The sequence below is a fragment of the Plecotus auritus genome (genome assembly GCF_963455305.1).
Source record: "Plecotus auritus genome assembly, chromosome: 8".
NCBI lineage: Eukaryota > Metazoa > Chordata > Mammalia > Chiroptera > Vespertilionidae > Plecotus > Plecotus auritus.
In genome coordinates this window covers 32,367,324-32,384,612 of record NC_137782.1, presented here as the reverse complement: position 1 = coordinate 32,384,612, position 17,289 = coordinate 32,367,324, and the positions used below count along the sequence as shown (strand labels likewise).

At 47.6% G+C, this 17,289-nt stretch overlaps 1 protein-coding gene across 3 annotated transcripts in view; it reads left to right on the top strand.

Moving 5' to 3' along the window:
• IMPA2 (inositol monophosphatase 2) overlaps window positions 1–16,381 on the top strand; it is a 41,828-nt gene extending 25,447 nt beyond the window's left edge. For 2 of the 3 annotated variants that reach the window (XM_080685269.1, XM_080685270.1), the window contains exons 4-8: window positions 2,127–2,172; window positions 4,641–4,749; window positions 13,575–13,683; window positions 14,401–14,552; window positions 15,820–16,381. In XM_080685269.1, coding sequence (XP_080541395.1) covers window positions 2,127–2,172; window positions 4,641–4,749; window positions 13,575–13,683; window positions 14,401–14,552; window positions 15,820–15,935 — 532 coding nt within the window. In that variant the 3' untranslated portion in view covers window positions 15,936–16,381. Of the gene's footprint in view, window positions 1–2,126; window positions 2,230–4,640; window positions 4,750–13,574; window positions 13,684–14,400; window positions 14,553–15,819 lie in introns of all 3 variants that reach the window. The other variant, XM_080685268.1, reaches the window with a different exon arrangement.
• Window positions 16,382–17,289: the final 908 nt, after the last annotated feature.

The following is a 17,289-nucleotide window of genomic DNA, read 5'->3' as shown; positions in this document are numbered from 1 at the left end:
GGCATGAGGGTGGCCTTCCGCAGCTGCTGTTGGAGTGGGAGCAAACCTCATGTCGCCATGCGATGGGATGAGGAACCCATTAGAAGCTGGCTGGCACTAATCTGACTGGACCAACAGCAGCCAGAGAGCAGTAGGTTGTAGGGAGGTCAGAGAGGCTGTTGGAGGTGGGGGCGGGGAAGTGAGCCACAGAGCCCCGGGAGGTGACAGGGACGTGGTCCCATGTTGGAGCTGTGCCCACTTGTCCAGGACCGAGGGCATCGAAAGTGATGTGGTTTCCACAGAGGGTGGTTCTCCCATGGGAGCACGCATAGAGCCCCAGACTGCTGGTTGGCACAGGTTCCTGGCCTGTGCCCAGGTCCCCACTCAGTAGGTTGGGGCATCCCATGGATCTGCATTCCTGGACCGTACTTGGAGAGCCCCTGTCATGGATGACACAGAGACGCTCGATTTCCTCATGTAAAGTGATCAAGTGTGAGCTCAGCCAGATGATGGATGGGGTCCTGGTTCTTGTCACTGTCCTCTTATGTGTTGCCACAGTATGTTTATATGTAAGTAGGTAAGCTACTTCCGATGTAGCGTGTTACTCACCACCCTTTTCTAAGTGTGGTTCCTCTTCAGAATTCATTCATTTGTGCCCACACAGCTGACCCTTTTGAGGCAACTGAATAGTGCCATCTGGTGATAGCAACAGTGTCACTAGACCAGTAGTCGGCAAACCATGGCTCGTGAGCCACATGCAGCTCTTTGGCCCCTTGAGTGTGGCTTTTCCACAAAATACCACGGCCTGGGTGAGTCTATTTGGAAGAAGTGGCGTTAGAAGAAGTTTAAGTTTAAAAAATTTGGCTCTCAAAAGAAATTTCGATCGTTGTACTGTTGATATTTGGCTCTGTTGAATAATGAGTTTGCCGACCACTGCACTAGACTATCATTTTAACTAAAGCCTGACACCCCCTGGGGAGTTGCTGTGGCATCACAGGGCTCCCCTCTTAGGTGTGTTTGCTGAGGGGAGCACCGGTTCCTCCTGTCTTGCTCGCCATTCTATGTGCGGTAGTGGGGACAGGGTGGCTGAGCCCCAAGGTGTGGTAAAGGCCACACGTCCACAGGGCCAAGGGGAACTGGGGCTAGAGAGACGACTTGGAGAACATCATCTGAGGATAAGCTGTGGTGCTGACCCTACGGTTCCAGAGCTCCGAGGGCCATGGCCACGCGCCTCCGGCCTGAAGACACCCGAAGCCTCTATCTAGCCTCTGCAGATCCTACAGGACCTGTTTGCCCTTATGTCCGGCGGTGGCAGTGTCGCGACTAAAGCGCCCAGGAGAGAGCTCCTCTGAGAGTGGGAACTGAGGCCGCGTCTGGCTGAGGTTGCCCAGGGAGCCAGCCACCAATGACACTGTGGCTAGGCCACCGCCCCGGCAGGCAGAGCCCAGATTCGTGTATGACTGGTTTCGTGTGGATTAGCTGTACCCAGCCTTTCCTTGTTCCTACTTGTTGTTAAGCTCTGATGATCTTCACATAAAGGAGAGATTATTTTAAAGACACGGAACAGCAACAACAAAATCACAAAATAAAACCACAGGCAAACTTCATCGTCAGAGCCAGCCTTCCACCACTGTGACCCCCGCCTGCTCGAGGGCTCACATGAGAGACGGGGTGACGAAAGCTGTTGTCACCCAGACCCAACCTCTGGGTGGAGGCTGTGGCCTGGGCCTGTGGTGTTGCCTCCTGGGACCCTCATCACGCCGCCTGGGGCAGGAGTCTGGGCTTTTTGGAGGTCTCAGCTGTCCCTTTAGGTCTCTGAGAACCAAAAAGGTGGTGATTACAATCCCTCTCCATTGGGTCCCTGGTCCTTGTTGAATTCCATCAGTTTGACATGTCTCAGAAGACTGCTTCCCCTCAAGGTCAGCTATCTTACCACAAGGGCGGCTAAGCCTGTTTGTCTTGGAAGCCGTTAGTGAAATGGTGGGAAGCAGCTTTTAAAAAAACAGACCCGCCCGCGCCCCAGAAAGGCCCTTCTGTGCCTGGACGTGGCAACGCTGCGCAGCCACACGGAGGCTCCTAAGTGCTGCATGCTGGTTCGCAAGAGGCCAGCGCGTCTCAGAGGGTAAGCCATTCTGTTTCCTTCGCAGATTTCCCACCGTGGCCGTCAGCATCGGATTTGCTGTGAACCAAGAGGTGCGTGACCCAAGAAGGCCCGGCCCCTGCCCCTCGGGCCCCGGGGCTCCAGTTCAGGTTTCATTCAGTCACCTTCCTTTTTGGTTTCAACCTCCGCACTCCTGTTTTTCTCTCTTTGTCCTGCGCCTTAGTCATGACTAGTAAATCCAAGCATGTGTTTTCCAAATCTGAGAAAACAAGCGAACGCAAACCAGTTTGAGGTGTGCAGCTTGGGCTCTGTGGCCGGCCCTGTTTTCACTGTGGTCTTTTTTCCGATGTGACCGTGGAAGGGGAAGCGCTGAGCAAATTGTCCAAGTTGGTCTCCCGGTGACCCCTGGGGCGTGTGATTTAGACACACACAAAAAGAACTCCTATTTTGGGAGGACATTTTTAATCCCAATATTCCATTAATTCTTCTTTATCTTCCTCTAGCTGTCAGTGTGAGAACGTGGCTGTTTCAGGGTTCCCAGAGACCCTGGGGGCCAAGCAACATCAGAGGCGTGGGATCAAGGCTTCAACTGTATCAATGAGTTTAAGCAATGACACTCAGAAAAGCCTTACCTTCTTTGTAGTCACTACAGTCACATTTAAATAAGACCAGGGCTTGGTGTTTTTCAAAAGCAGCCCTCCTTTGGAGCACCGTTTTTTTATCTTAATCCTCTGTGTTAGCATGGCTTCCCTCGCATGGAAACGGGGAGAACTTGACACCGTGTAAAAGTACTTAAGTTGAAGCTAAGCAGGATTTTCAATATTGACATTTGGGTAAGGAGTTAATTACTCATTTGTCTCTGTTGAATGTGGCCACTGAACCGAGTAGGGCGTTGAGCAGTCACCTCAGGGTGGTGCTCTTGGCCGCGGGTCCATATCTGAGGGAGGGCAAGGTGCTTCGTGCTGGCAAGGTTGCCACTAGTGAGGCCCACACCTCATGATGGGTCTGGCGTGTGTGACTGCACACAGGTGGTCTGGGCTTGTAGTGGAGGGCCCTGGGCAAGGGGAGCGTCCCCCCGCTTCCTCTCCGTTCCCTGTTTGCCCCAGGGGTGCAGGGCCCCCACGACAGGCTCCCCAAGTCCAGCCCAATTCTAGGACTGACCTGAATTTGGGGAGCTTTTTAAAGGCAGGATAGTGGAGCGGGGAGCATGGTAAGGATTGCTGGAAGGCTGGAGCCCTCGGTAAGCGCTGACTGAACCATCCTCCCAGCAACAAACCCGATCCCTGCAGGTCGGGGAGCCCCTTCCACTGCAGTCCTGCTCAGCCCAGGCGGCCAGACGGCCCTGGGGCCTTTGCCTGCGTCTCTTCATTTGCCAAAGAGGAATGCGTGGCTAACCCCAGGGCGAGCACACTTGCACTGTTAACCCTGACTGGTGAGAAGTCAGTAGAGGAAAGGCACAGAGCACTTGGTGTCAGGTAGCATCTGTTCATGCCTCTTCTTTTTACCACCCCTGAGTGGAAGGCCGTGGCCGCGTGGACTGCTCACTGATTGACAACAGTGCGGCCGCTGGCTGGCGCTCGCCGCTCAGGGACTAGCCCCCTGGTGAGGCACGTCTGTCTTCCTGGGACCACCCTTGGGTTCTTTGATGCTGTTGGCATTACAGATGCATTCTTCATTCTTTATTCTTCACACATCAGCAGTTTTGAGGGTTATTTGTGGTTTGATTAGAGTCACAAGTAACCTCCCACCATCCCCGGGGGGGGGGGGGGGGGGGAAAGCCTTTCTAAAGAATTCAGCTTTCTCAATAACTTTCCGGTACTAATGCTTCATTATGGTGTTAAGGTTTAATATAGTTTTTTCAGTTTTAGTTTATTTATTTATTTATTTATTTATTTATTTATTTATTTATCTTAGAGAGGAAGGAAGAGGGAGAGAGAGATAGAAACATCAATGAGGAGAGAGAATCATTGATTGTCTGCCTCCTGCATGTCCCCTACTGGGGATCAAGCTCACAACCTGGGCATGTGCCCTTGACCAGAATTGAACCTGGGACCCTTCAGTCCACAGGCCGACGCTTTATCCACTGAGCCAAACCGGCTAGGTCAGTACATTTTTAAATGTAGTAATTTTTACAAAGAAAGCTTGCTTCTATGCAGGTCTAGTTTTGAATCTAGGTGCTGCTTTTTTTTTTTTTAAATATATTTTATTGATATTTTACAGAGAGGAAGGGAGAGGGATAGAGAGCTAGAAACATCGATGAGAGAGAAACATCGATCAGCTGCCTCCCGCACATCCCCCACTGGGGATGTGCCCGCAACCAAGGTACATGCCCTTGACCGGAATCAAACCCGGGACCCCTCAGTCCGCAGGCCGACGCTCTATCCACTGAGCCAAACCGGTTTCGGCTCTAGGTGCTGCTTTTTAATTCCCTTTTGGAAAGGAGTTTCTAGCACATCATCTAGCATTCGTCAGAACACGGAGAACGCCTTCGCCTTTGAGTTGCTGTGCTGTTTTCTGTCTGCATTAAAGTGAACTGTTTTCTGTCCTGCCCTGCCCGCAGCTTGAGTTTGGAGTGATTTACCACTGCACAGAGGAGCGGCTGTACACGGGCCGGCGGGGCCGGGGCGCCTTCTGCAATGGCCAGCGGCTGCAGGTCTCCGGGGAGACAGGTGGGCCTCACGTGGGGGGTCTCAGTTCACTTCGGGCTGAGACATGTCCATGGAAAATGCCTGGGACGGTGGTGGACATCTCCTGCCGAGAGGTCAAGCTCTGCTTAGGGACACCGTGTCCCTGATGAACTGGAAGCTGAGCCAGTTCTGTATCTTAATGTTTTTGTGAATGTGGCCAGGAGCTTTAAATAGTCTCATTCTATTTTGTACTCGCATCTTTCATCTTGAATGCTTAGAGACACCGTCATTAGTTGAGTGGGTCTCCAGCAGTCCAATGCCATGGGCAGAGCCGGAAGCATGCTCAGGTACATGTCAGCCATCATGATGCCCCTGCTGTGGCTGAGTGGAGCCGGCTTCAGTTTCCGATGGAAGTCGTGTCCATAAGTGATGTTTCACTCACCACAGATGTCCCACTGTCATTGTTACTCCTCAAGCAAAACCCCGAGGGCACCCAGCAGCTCTCATACGGGGTCTGCGTTATACTTAATCTGCATATTGTCACGTATCGAGCACAGTGTGCTGCTTTAGATGCTTTGCTGACTCTTTTTGGCCTTTCTCTCTGATTAAACTGGTGATATTTTAGCATTGTGTAGGACAGATACTGTCGGGGAGAAAATTGCAAGACAAGGAAAGAGCTGAGCCTGAGGCTTAGAGAAGGTAGATTAGGAGCAGACTCTTTTTTTTTTTAATTTAATAAATCTTTATTGTTCAGATTATTACAATTGTTCCTCTTTCCCCCCCCCAATAGCTCCCCTCCACCCGGTTCCCACCCCACCCTCTGCCCTTACCTCCCCCGCACTGTCCTCATCCATAGGTGTACGCTTTTTGTCCAGTTTCTTCCCACACCTCCCATACCCCTTTCCCCCCGAGAATTATCAGTCCACTCCCATTCTATGCCCCTGATTCTATTATATTCACCAGTTTATTCTGTTCATCAGATTTTTAATTTACTTGATTTTTAGATTCACTTGTTGATAGACATGTATTAGTTATTCATAATTTTTATCTTTACCTTTTTCTTCTTCTTCCTCTTCTTAAAGAATACCTTTCAGCATTTCATATAATACTGGTTTGGTGGTGATGAACTCCTTTAGCTTTTTCTTATCTGTGAAGCTCTTTATCTGACCTTCAATTCTGAATGATAGCTTTGCTGGATAGAGTAATCTTGGTTGTAGGTTCTTGCTATTCATCACTTTGAATATTTCTTGCCACTCCCATCTGGCCTGCATAGTTTCTGTTGAGAAATCAGCTAACAGTCGTATGGGTGCTCCCTTGTAGGTAACTAACTGTTTTTCTCTTGCTGCTTTTAATATTCTCTCTTTGTCTTTTGCTCTTGGCATTTTAATTATGATGTGTCTTAGTGTGGTCCTCTTTGGATTCCTTTTGTTTGGGGTTCTGTGCGCTTCCTGGACTTGTAAGTCTATTTCTTTCACCAGGTGGGGGAAGTTTTCTGTCATTATTTCTTCCAATAGGTTTTCAGTATCTTGCTCTCTCTCTTCTTCTGGCACCCCCACAATTCGGATGTTGGTATGCTTGAAGTTGTCCCAGAGGCTCCTTACACTATCTTCAAGTTTTTGTATTCTTTTTGCTTTTTGCTTTTCCTGCTGAGTGTTTTTTGCTTCTTTGTATTTCAACTCTTTGACTTGATTCTTGCAGTCCTCTAGTCTGCTGTTAGGTCTCTGTATAATATTTTTTATTTCAATCAGTATATGTTTAATTTCTAGTTGGTCCTTTTTCATATCCTCGAGGGTCTCGCTAAATTTATCGGCCTTTTCTAGGAAATTCTTGAAAAACCTTATAACCGTGGTTTTTTTTTTTTTTTTTAATATATTTTATTGATTTTTTACAGAGAGGAAAGGAGAGGGATAGAGAGCTAGAAACATCGATGAGAGAGAAACATCGATCAGCTGCCTCCTGCACACCCCCCACTGGGGACGTGCCCGCAACCAAGGTACATGCCCTTGACCGGAATCGAACCTGGGACCTTTCAGTCCGCAGGCCGACGCTCTACCCACTGAGCCAAACCGGTTTCGGCATAACCGTGGTTTTGAACTCTATATCCAGTCGTTTGTTTTCCTCCATTTCTATCATTTGTGATCTGTTTCTTTGTCTCCACATTTTGGTTGCTTCCCTGAGTTGGTAGAGTAGCTTTGTGTGGTAGGTGTCCTCTAGGGCACAGTGGCTCAGCCTCCCCAGTTACCTGAGATGGACACTCTTGGTGCACCCCTTTGTGGGCTGTGTGCTCAGCCCTGTTGTAGTTAAGTCTTGACTGTTGTTGGTATCACTGGGAGGAATTACCTCCAGGCAAATTGGCTGTGAGGATCAGCTGTGTCTACGCTGGGAGAACTTCTGTGCTGGAGACACTCTTATGAGACAAGACTTGCAAAATTGCAAAAGCCTCTGTGCTCAGCTTGGATGGGGTGGAGTTTCAGGGCAGAGCAGACAGCCTTGGCTTCCCGTCAGCCCTGCCCTATGAGGCCCCCGGGTCTCAGTGTCCCTTGGTAATCGCTGCAGGCACCTCTGAGAGAAAGCCGCCCTGGAGTTTCGCCAGCTGCCAGACAGTCCAGTTTCTCCCCGAATGAGTCAGGGTTCCCAGAAACTTGCCTGGAACTGGAGTTCAATGCAGTCGGGGGCTTCTGTCTCCCTCCCACTTTAGAAAGCCAGCCGCGCACTCAGCCACCCATCCTCTCTGCGTGCAAGCCTCCGTACCTCAGCCTTTTGCCGCTCCTCTGATTCTCAATGTGCTTTCCTCTTTTCTTCTAGTTGTAGAATTTCCACTCAGCCAGCTTTCAGTGGTTCTGGATGGTATCTGTTTTGTCTTTTCGTTGTAGTTTTGATATTGTTGTGCGAGGCAGCAGTTTAGGTGTTTACCTATGCCGCCATCTTGGTTTCTCCCAGGAGCAGACTCTAAAGTCTCCATAACGTAGAGAGCATTGTCCCTGCTGACTTCTCACTCACGTGTTCTGCAGCAGGACATCATAAGGCGCCCCCACCCCCTACCCTCTGTTATTCCACTTGCCTGTCACGGCTTCAGTTTGTGGTGCCAACACTGCTCCTCTGAGCTCCCTCTGCTTCCTTTCTGCCTCCCTTCTCTACCCTTTTCCAGCTTCTCTTAAAAATGTCTTTCCTTGTGCCCTTTCTCCATTGTCTCTATTTTCTGCCGTTTTTCCTTCTTGGATGACACCTGTGTGCCCAGAGAGCCTCAGAGGCACTGAGAGGACCAAGAGGTGCCCTGCTCTCCTCTGGTCAGGACGTGAGGCTCTCCAGCCATGACCCATGATGGTCCGGTGAGAGCAGCGTCCCCTGCGTTGTTAATTTCTTACATTTGGGTTTCTACAGCCAAAGGTGTTGACCCAGGTGCCAGGAGGTGTTTGCTTTGGTGCCATGGCCCCATGAGCAGCTGGTCTGTTAGGGAGGTGACCTGTCATTGTGTGAAGGACAGGCTGGGGCAGGACTGCCTCAGGGAGTCTGAGGAGGCTCCTGGGGCGGGGGGGGTGGGGCATGGGAGTCACAAGTGTGCCCAGGGTGAGGGGCCGGGGAGCCGGTCACAAGAGGCTCAGAGGCGGGAGCAGCGGATGTACTAACCAGTTAGCGCAGAGTGCCAGCCCCGCCCCGTGTCTCCCTCTCCCAGAAATGTTTTGTTTGGCTGAGTAAAAAGTGGCGTTAATTACAGCCACACATGCCAAGAGGCAACCACTCAAGCTGAATTGTGTAACTCAGTAGTGAGAAAGCATGTTATTAAACACGCTTATGTGACCTTTGCTCGACATTTTATTTGATTATCTAACACTCAGCTCCATTCACACACACCCGGGCCTCCTGGTTGCCTGCCTGCGTCGCTCAAGAGTGCAGCGCCCTCAGTGGGGCTCTCAGACCATGGCCCAGCCCTGCTCATCCCTCCCATGGCTGGGGGCTTAGGGTCACCACTCTATTTGGCCCATCATAGGCCCTTTTGTCCCAGACTGCCCATCACTCACTGTCATTAGCCCTCCTTGGCTGCACACATGTTCCAAAGCTCTTTGGTGATTTTTTTTTTAATTCTGATTTATAAAGTCTAGTGTGTGTTTCAACTTGGTCGTTTCCTGTTTGATGAGCGATGAGGTTCCTTTGAGAGGGGATGGAGTGTACGCTTTAGCAGCACTGTCTTTAGGTGTTATGCAGGCCTGGTTTCAAATCCTGAATCTGCCACCTTCTAATGCTGTGACCTGAAACCTTGTCTTCATGTATAAAGTGGGGTGATGATGATGAAACTTGGAAGGTTAAATAAAATTATATAGAAAGCACTCAGCAAAGTCCCTGGCACATAACACCCAAAAATGAAAGTCATTATCAAAGGAGAAACTTGAGTCTTCACACAAGATCAGTTACAGCCCATTGCTGAAATTAAGATGAGTTTCTGAAGGAAACAGCCATTAAAACGACCACCGCTTAACTTTCCCCCTGTGCTTTCTTTGCCTTCTCTTTTTCAATTCCTATTTAACCTTTCTGGAATGTCTTCAGTTCACAAAAACAAAAAAAGCTACACTGGTTAGGGGTAAAGGATTAGAGGCCAGAATTTTATTAGTAGCGTTTTTCTTCAAATTGTACCAGGCAAGCCGAAACCGGTTTGGCTCAGTGGATAGAGCGTCGGCCTGCGGACTGAAGGGTCCCGGGTTCGATTCCGGTCAAGGGCACGTGCCTTGGTTGCGGGCACATCCCCAGTAGGAGGTGTGCAGGAGGCAGCTGATTGATGTTTCTCTCTCATCGATGTTTCTAGCTCTCTATCCCTCTCCTCTCTCTTCCTCTCTGTAAAAAATTAATAAAATATATTTTTTAAAAAAAATTGTACCAGGCAAAATTTCAAACATGTGCAAAGCAGACAGAAAAAGTACAATGAGCCCTAACTGGTTTGGCTCAGTGGATAGAGCGTCGGCCTGTGGACTGAAGGGTTCCAGGTTCGATTCCGGTCAAGGACATGTACCTTGGTTGCGGGCACATCCCCAGTAGGGGGTGTGCAGGAGGCAGCTGATCGATGTCTCTCTCTCTCATCGATGTTTCTAACTCTCTATCCCTCTCTCTTCCTCTCTGTAAAAAATCAATAAAATATATTTAAAAAAAAAAAGAAAAGAAAAAGTACAATGAACCCACATGACCTACCACACAACTCCAATATTGCCAACTCACGGCCAATTCTGCTTGATCCACACCCCCACCCAACTCACAGCACCCCAACATCTCCCTGATTCAAATCCCAGACATGACAGCACTTTATAGCCAGTATTTCAGTATGACTCTCTAAAACATACAGTTTTTTGAAAAACATAATCACAATACCAGTCTCACCCCCTCCTAAAATCATTAGCTATCCAGTCAGGGTTCAAATTTCCACTTTTCTCATCTATGGAAAGGGCCTTTCGGAGCCACAATCTGGAGTCTAGAGGTCATTGTAGATCCTGGATCTGTCTTTTCAGTGGACAGAGCTAGGGAATGAGTTGTTTTGTAATATGAAATTCATCATGAGTCCATACTGATGTGCCCCATTCAAATTCATGGCTACAGGGTTCTCTACTTAATTCTTCTATGTATGTCTACTCGGCCCCATGCTGAAAACCCTAGTGCACAGTGATACCAGGAATTTAATAATATCATGCAATCCTTGCTCACTTTATCCCACAACACACACATGCCAGTTTCAGAAAAATAATACTAGCTCTTCTATTATCAAATGATTACCCAGCCTGGTCAATGTGGCTCAAAGAAGTTTAGCTTCTATCCTTCCTTGTCCTTTTTACCCTATAGATAACCATTAAAAATGTTTAAGTTTATTGTTCCATTGTTTATTTTGATATGTCATTAAAAACAAGCAACTGTTTTATAATTTCTGGTATTTAGAAAGGTTTATATATTCTAATAATTCTCTTTTTATTAAAAATTTTATATAATATTCCTAGCCCTCTCTTTTTGGGATGGTTGTCTATTACTTCCCTATTATCAATAAGGCAAATAATCTCTTAGTATTATTATGAAATTTGTTTTAACTTCACAGATTTCTAAAAGAAACACAGGGACCACACTTTGAGAACTACTCCAATTGATTTCTCAGGAAGGACTCATGGGAACAATATTCCAGGAGTTCTTACATGTTCCTAAGTGTATCAGAGGCCATTATACTTGAAAATCCATTTTCTGGTAGTAAAACACATGGCTCATTTTCTTGTGTTGAATGCCTTAAATTGTCTCCATCATCTTCTAGCATAAGTACATTGCCGAAAAGTCTGAAGACTGTTTTTCTTTCCCTTATAAGGACTTTAGTTTTTTACTTGAATGCCCAACATAAGATATTTGTCTTTATAATACAGTAATTTTAATAAAGTGTTGTTCCTTCTGAGTCCGTTTTCCTAAGTACATGGAATGCCCTTTCAATATATAATTTCAAGTCCTTTTAAAAAAAAATCATCAAAGTTATCTTGAATTATAGTTTTTAGCATTTTTTTATTTCCCAATTCAGTTGCTTTTCTTCCTTTCTTTCTTTCTTTTTTTTTTTTTTTCTTTGTCTTCTGGGTCTCTTATTATATGTATGTTGGGTCTTCTCTGCTTATCTTGTCTTTATGTCATTTTCTTTTGAATCCTTTTTACCTTTTTTCACCAATTCTTTTTTTTTTTTAATATATTTTATTGACATTTCACAGAGAGGAAGGGAGAGGGATAGAGAGCTAGAAACATCGATGAGAGAGAAACATCGATCAGCCGCCTCCCGCACACCTCCCACTGAGGATGTGCCCGCAACCAAGGTACATGCCCTTGACCGGAATTGAACCCGGGACCTTTCAGTCCGCAGGCTGACGCTCTATCCACTGAGCCAAACCGGTTTCGGCTTTTCACCAATTCTTAAAATCTCTTTTTCATTCTTTATTTTTTGTAAAGCATGATACATTGGGTTTATTCATTCTGTATTTCTTTAGTTTTATCTTCTCATCTGAAATGTTTTCTGTTTCTTTCCTAAGTTATATCCCCTCTACTTTTGAGTTATGCTGTTCTTTCATATATTCTTTATTTCTTTTTTAAATTTTTATTTTTCAATTACAGTTGATAATATTAAATTCTTTTTTTTCTTTTTTACATAAAGCTATTTCTGTGTGTGGGCAAATCTTTCTGGCATCCTTTGATTGACTGGAGAGATGTCTTTCTGCCCTCATTCTTTTTCCTTATGAAAATGACAGTTGTGTGTGGGATTCAACCATGATTTGCTTACTTTTACTTTGTTCTACTGGAAATCTGTATTCCTGCACTTGGGGACAGGGAGGGTGTCAAGATAGTTTTTGTATTTTCACAGCTCTAGAGCTCCCTCTTCTGTTTTTGTGACCTGTTAAAAAACATTGGCCTTATTCTTAGATTTCTTTTCGTTTTCCTTAGCTAGGACCAAATAAAACAGTAGAGAGCATTTTGGCATTTTGCCTGTAGGTGGCAGCACTCAGACTTCCTTTTTACTCGTCGTGATTTCATTTGGGAAAAAATATATTAGCAAGAGTGAGAAAAATAGATACATTGCAGCTAGAAGAGGATACAGAAATATCTTTTTACAAATTTAAAACTATGGAAAGAAACCCCTTCTTTCACTTACTACCAGGCAAGCTTGAGTTTAGTCTGGGCCTTACCACTGAGGGGCTACCTGACCTCAGGCAGGTCCCTTCTCTAAGCTCGGTCTCCCAGCCTTGAAACAAGAACAGTGAGATAGCGAATGTGATGGAGGACTGAGCACATCCGTGGACGTGTCTGGAAGAGAGTAAGATGTGAGCGATTGCTGTTTCCACACTGTGCGTAATTTCCCTTGTAAAATAGCCCGATGGCACTTAGTTTGAAAATCCCTGCTTTTCCTCACCAGCCCTGCATGCAGGGGTATCTGCTTGTCTAGGCTGACACTCGAGGACTCTCCTCTCCATTCACCCTACAGCCAGGCCCTCCTTCTGATAAGGACATATTGGGCGAGGCCGTGGCCTAAATGAGTAGTCACATCTTATGAACCTGAGTAAAAGTGGGTACTTATCTCCCTATGGAAGTTGATTATCTGGCTTTCTAGTTCCTGGGGGAAAATCTTCAGTGTCTTTATTAATTATCAAAATCTAAAATATGCACACTCTTTCATTCAGAAATACCATTTTTTTATTTTTTCAGAAATTCCACTTCTATTAATCTATCCTTAAAAACAGCCCGGTTGGTGTGGCTCAGTGGTTGAGGGTCAACCTATGAACCAGGAGGTCATGGTTCAATTTCTGGTCAGGGCACATGCCCAGGTTGTGGGCTCAATCCCCAGTAGGGGACATGCAGGAGGCAGCCGATTGATGATTATCTCTCATCATTGATGTTTCTGTCTCTATCTTCCTTTCCCTTTCTCCTCTGAAATCAATATTTTTTAAAAAGGTTTAAAGATAGTTAATTGATAAAGCTTTTTTTCCCCTTCAAACATTGGGTGGTCCCAGTTTGGAGTCATTTTGTTTTATTTATGATTGAATGATGATGATTTTCCTAAGACACCAAACTCTTCAAGTTTTCACACTAACCATTTTTGAAAAGAGAGAACTAAAAAATCTCCTCCTGAAATCTGAATCAGAAAGCAGCTTTAAAGGAATGATGATGAAATAGAGTGTGAATTTTGTTTATCTCTTTACTATGTCCTTACTTTTCAACATAGCTATTAGAAAAATTTTATAGCATAAACCACCCAAAAGAGACTTATTCTAGAAGGAATAGGAGTCTGATATTTGAATTTCACCTCAGGAAAAACCCCGACTATTCAGTTAGAACCAAGACTTGATTTTTCTGATGATGGGACATTCTTTCTATTGCAGATCTCTCCAAGGCCTTGGTGCTAACAGAAATCGGTCCCAAACGTGACCCCGCTACTCTGAAACTGTTCCTGAGCAACATGGAGAGGTTACTCCACGCCAAGGCTCATGGGTATGGCTTCAGATCCCGCAACACCCGGGGCCAAGGAGGAAGGTGCCAAACACACAGTCTTGCTACCGACTCTCCGGGGACTGAAAGGAAAAAAGATCCCGTGACGGGAACACACACGGCGGTGCCGAGGCCCAGGGCAGCCGCTGGTGCTGCCCGTCCAGTGTGGGGGCTCACGCAGCAGCTGTTAGGGGACGTTCATTCCTTTCTGAGCAACTTGGAGAAGCCCAGGAACTGATCTCAGCCACAGCTACCCAACCAGCCTGTGTGTGCTTAGACCCCTGCCTAACTGCTGTTCCTCCAGTAAACACTTGGGAAAATAAATCCAAGTCCAATTGAATCCTCTTCATCTCCCATCCTCCATCTGGGTCTGTGCGGTAGCTATGGCCACATGAGGTGCTTTAAACGTGTATAGAGTTAACAGTTGAGCTGTTTAGTTGTGCCAGCCACATTTCCAGTACATGACAGCCACAGGTGGCTCAAGCTACCAGAGTGCAGAAGGTTTCCGCGCCGCCGAAAGCTCTGCTGGACAGCACTGCACTGCACTCTAGACTTTGAACCTAGAGCTTGTGGGAGAAGCCCTGTGGCTCCTTCTTAATGCCTAGGAATGCTCACAGCGGGAGTGACCGGATGAAGTAGGCATGAACACCGTTTAAGAGCAGCCTGATTTGTGCCCGGTGCCCTCACATGTGTATGACTACTCTCTTCCCTCTCCCCCAGGGTCCGAGTGATCGGGAGCTCCACCCTGGCGCTCTGCCTCCTGGCCTCGGGGGCTGCGGACGCCTATTACCAGTTTGGCCTGCACTGCTGGGACCTGGCCGCTGCCACCGTCATCATCAGAGAAGCAGGAGGCATCGTGATGGACACGTCAGGTGGGCCCACCTGACCCTGGGCTTGCCTCAGTCCCCAGGGGTGTGACCGTGGAGACTAGACTGGGTGACCCCTCCAGTCCGAGGGTCCCTCACTTCCTCTGAGTCTCTGCTGATGAGAGGGCATTGGGAAAGCAGCGGTCCCACCCTCCCACCCTTCCTGCCTTCCCACTCTGTGCCATGAGGCATGAAAATAGGCAGAGCCGAGGGTCAGACTATGGCCCATAGGAGCAGCACCACCACTTCCCATTTCCATGCCATTTGACAGTCTTCTAAGCACACAATCCGATGAGACTGGTAGAACGGGCATCACGCTCCCCAGCTGGCCAGGAGGAGGCTGGGACCCCGCGGCCCTGTGGCTCAGCAGTGTGCTGCGCGGGTGCCTGTGAGGTTTTAGAATGGATCCGAAAGGTGTCTGTTCCTTCCACTTCAAGGTTATCACATCCCAGGACTGACCCCACCGGGCACATCTGACTCCACTTAGCATCCCTGCCCCTGTTACGTGCACTTACCTTCAGGCAAACCGCTCGTCTAACGTTTAGGGGTAACCAGTCAGGGGCTGGGTGAGTCCTATTGGATCCCATTCTCTCCTAGCTTTTTAGTCCTGAGCTTGTTGGCACAAACACTGGGGCTCCCTTTTAACTAGTGGGTAAGGACAGGGGTCTTTTGTCATTTTATTTCTACTTCTTTCTTCTTTCCCCTTTAAAGGCTTAAATTGAGTTACCCGAAAAGTATAAAAGTGAAGAGGTATCAGCCTTAGATGGCAAGGCCAGGCAGACCAGTTTCAGATTAAAAAGGAGTCCAACACTGGATTTAACCATGTGAGCACTAGTCCTGTTCATGCCCCCCAGAAGGACACAGGGCTTCACCATCCTCCCCCAGCTGCCTGGTCCTCACAGCAGCCACGTCGGGTTGCCAGTCAGAAAGACCAACTCATGGGCCTGCCGTGCAGCATAGAGACAGAGGGCTGCTCTCTCCTGTCCTGGTCTCACCAGTCATTGGACTCCTGGTCCTCAGTGTTGGGCCTCAAACTGCATTCTCCCAGCACAGCCTCCAGGACGACATTGGTCTGTGACCCCTCCACTGCGCTCATTGGGGTGGTGCTGATGCTGAAAGGCGTCCCCCTCTCTCTCTCTGACTAGACCACCTGTTCGGTCCAGCCTCGAGCACAGGCAGGGAGCTTTGTTTTTCTCAGAATGTGACGTGCTGCGTTGTTATCCAGGACTGTTCTGCCCTCTCCGTAACCCACGTGGTCTCTCTCTGTCCTCAGGTGGACCTCTCGACCTCATGTCCTGCAGAGTGGTTGCTGCGGGCACCCGAGAAATGGCTACGCTCATAGCTCAGGCCTTACAGACAATTAACTATGGACGGGACGATGAGAAGTGAAAGGGAGCAGAGACGGGAAATGCGACCCCAGGACTGGCTCTTCCTGGGATGCTGCAGCCCGCAGCCGATCCCTGGGGGGCACCGCCTTGAGCAGCCCGCACTCGCATCAAGTTCCTGCGTTCCCAACCACCCGAAGAGGGGTGTTCTGCTAACGTGTGTGGCTCTCTGGTTAAATCCACGTCTTTCACTGGGATTTGGTGTTTAGCTGGTTTCTTTCTTTAATCTCATGTAAGCTTTTTCAGGTTAGTACAGGTTCTTCTGTCAGGGCCAAAACCCAAATCTCTTGACGTATATATTGATAATTCAGTCTTGATTTACCCTCCCCCCCCCCACCCCAAGAATGCAAATCTCAGGTAATATGGCTTTAGAACTGCTGATAAAGCGGACTTGTTCTCAGGCCCCCCACCCCATGGTACTTCAGAATGCAATAAATCAAAATAATGGCACTCTACTTATCTGCTTCCCTTCATAAGTGTCACCTATTCCCAATCAACACACAAAATCCACAGCTGTAGATGCATTTAAGACTCTACTGATGACTATTGGGAGAATAATCCCAAGAGTCAGAAGTATTCTCCTTAGCCAGGGTCCCCATGAATGAATCAAATGAGGTATCAACCTGTTTTAGCCAAGTAACTTGCTTGTTAATATCTTATAATTGAGTTTCTGCGGTACCAGGGGTGTTGATCCAGGTTGACTCCTTGTTCAGCCAACAAGTAATCTGGTGCCACTCTATTATCTAAAACCACCTTCACAAGAGAGCCTGGGGACTTCTGTTGTGCAGCTGTGGCTTTAGCAGTGAACTCAGAAGTGATTGCCAGAGTTGAGGATAAGTTTCTGATCACATACGTGTTTGTTCTAACTCCAAGCCAAGGAAGAAGGGACCATCCAAATGTCACCCATCTGCTGGTAAACTTTTAAAAGTCTGCTGGCTGTGTAAATTCAGGGAGTGGACTGCTGTCGAGCCTGAGGGGTTGTGAGGGACAGCGGAGTAGTAAATACAGCGGGAGCACGTTGTTCTTTCATCCTCCGCTGTCAAGACAATGAGTTGCCCAAGCAGAGGCCATTGACAAAACCTCCACGTGTAAAGGAGTAGCCTGAGTGTTCATAGGGCTCCCTCATAAACGTTACCATTATGGACCCATTGGTTGGTGCAGAGGTGTTAGCATCATTCAACAAACACTCAGACACTGTGTTATTACACATTGAAAGACCACCTAAATACGTGGGGCTGACACCAAGCCTATAAATGCTCTGCAGTGTCACATATATTTACACTGGCTGCTCTGGATATATATGGATCTCGTTTTCCCACCCCAGGGTTGGGTTAAATTGAGGCAAGGAAGGGGGGGTG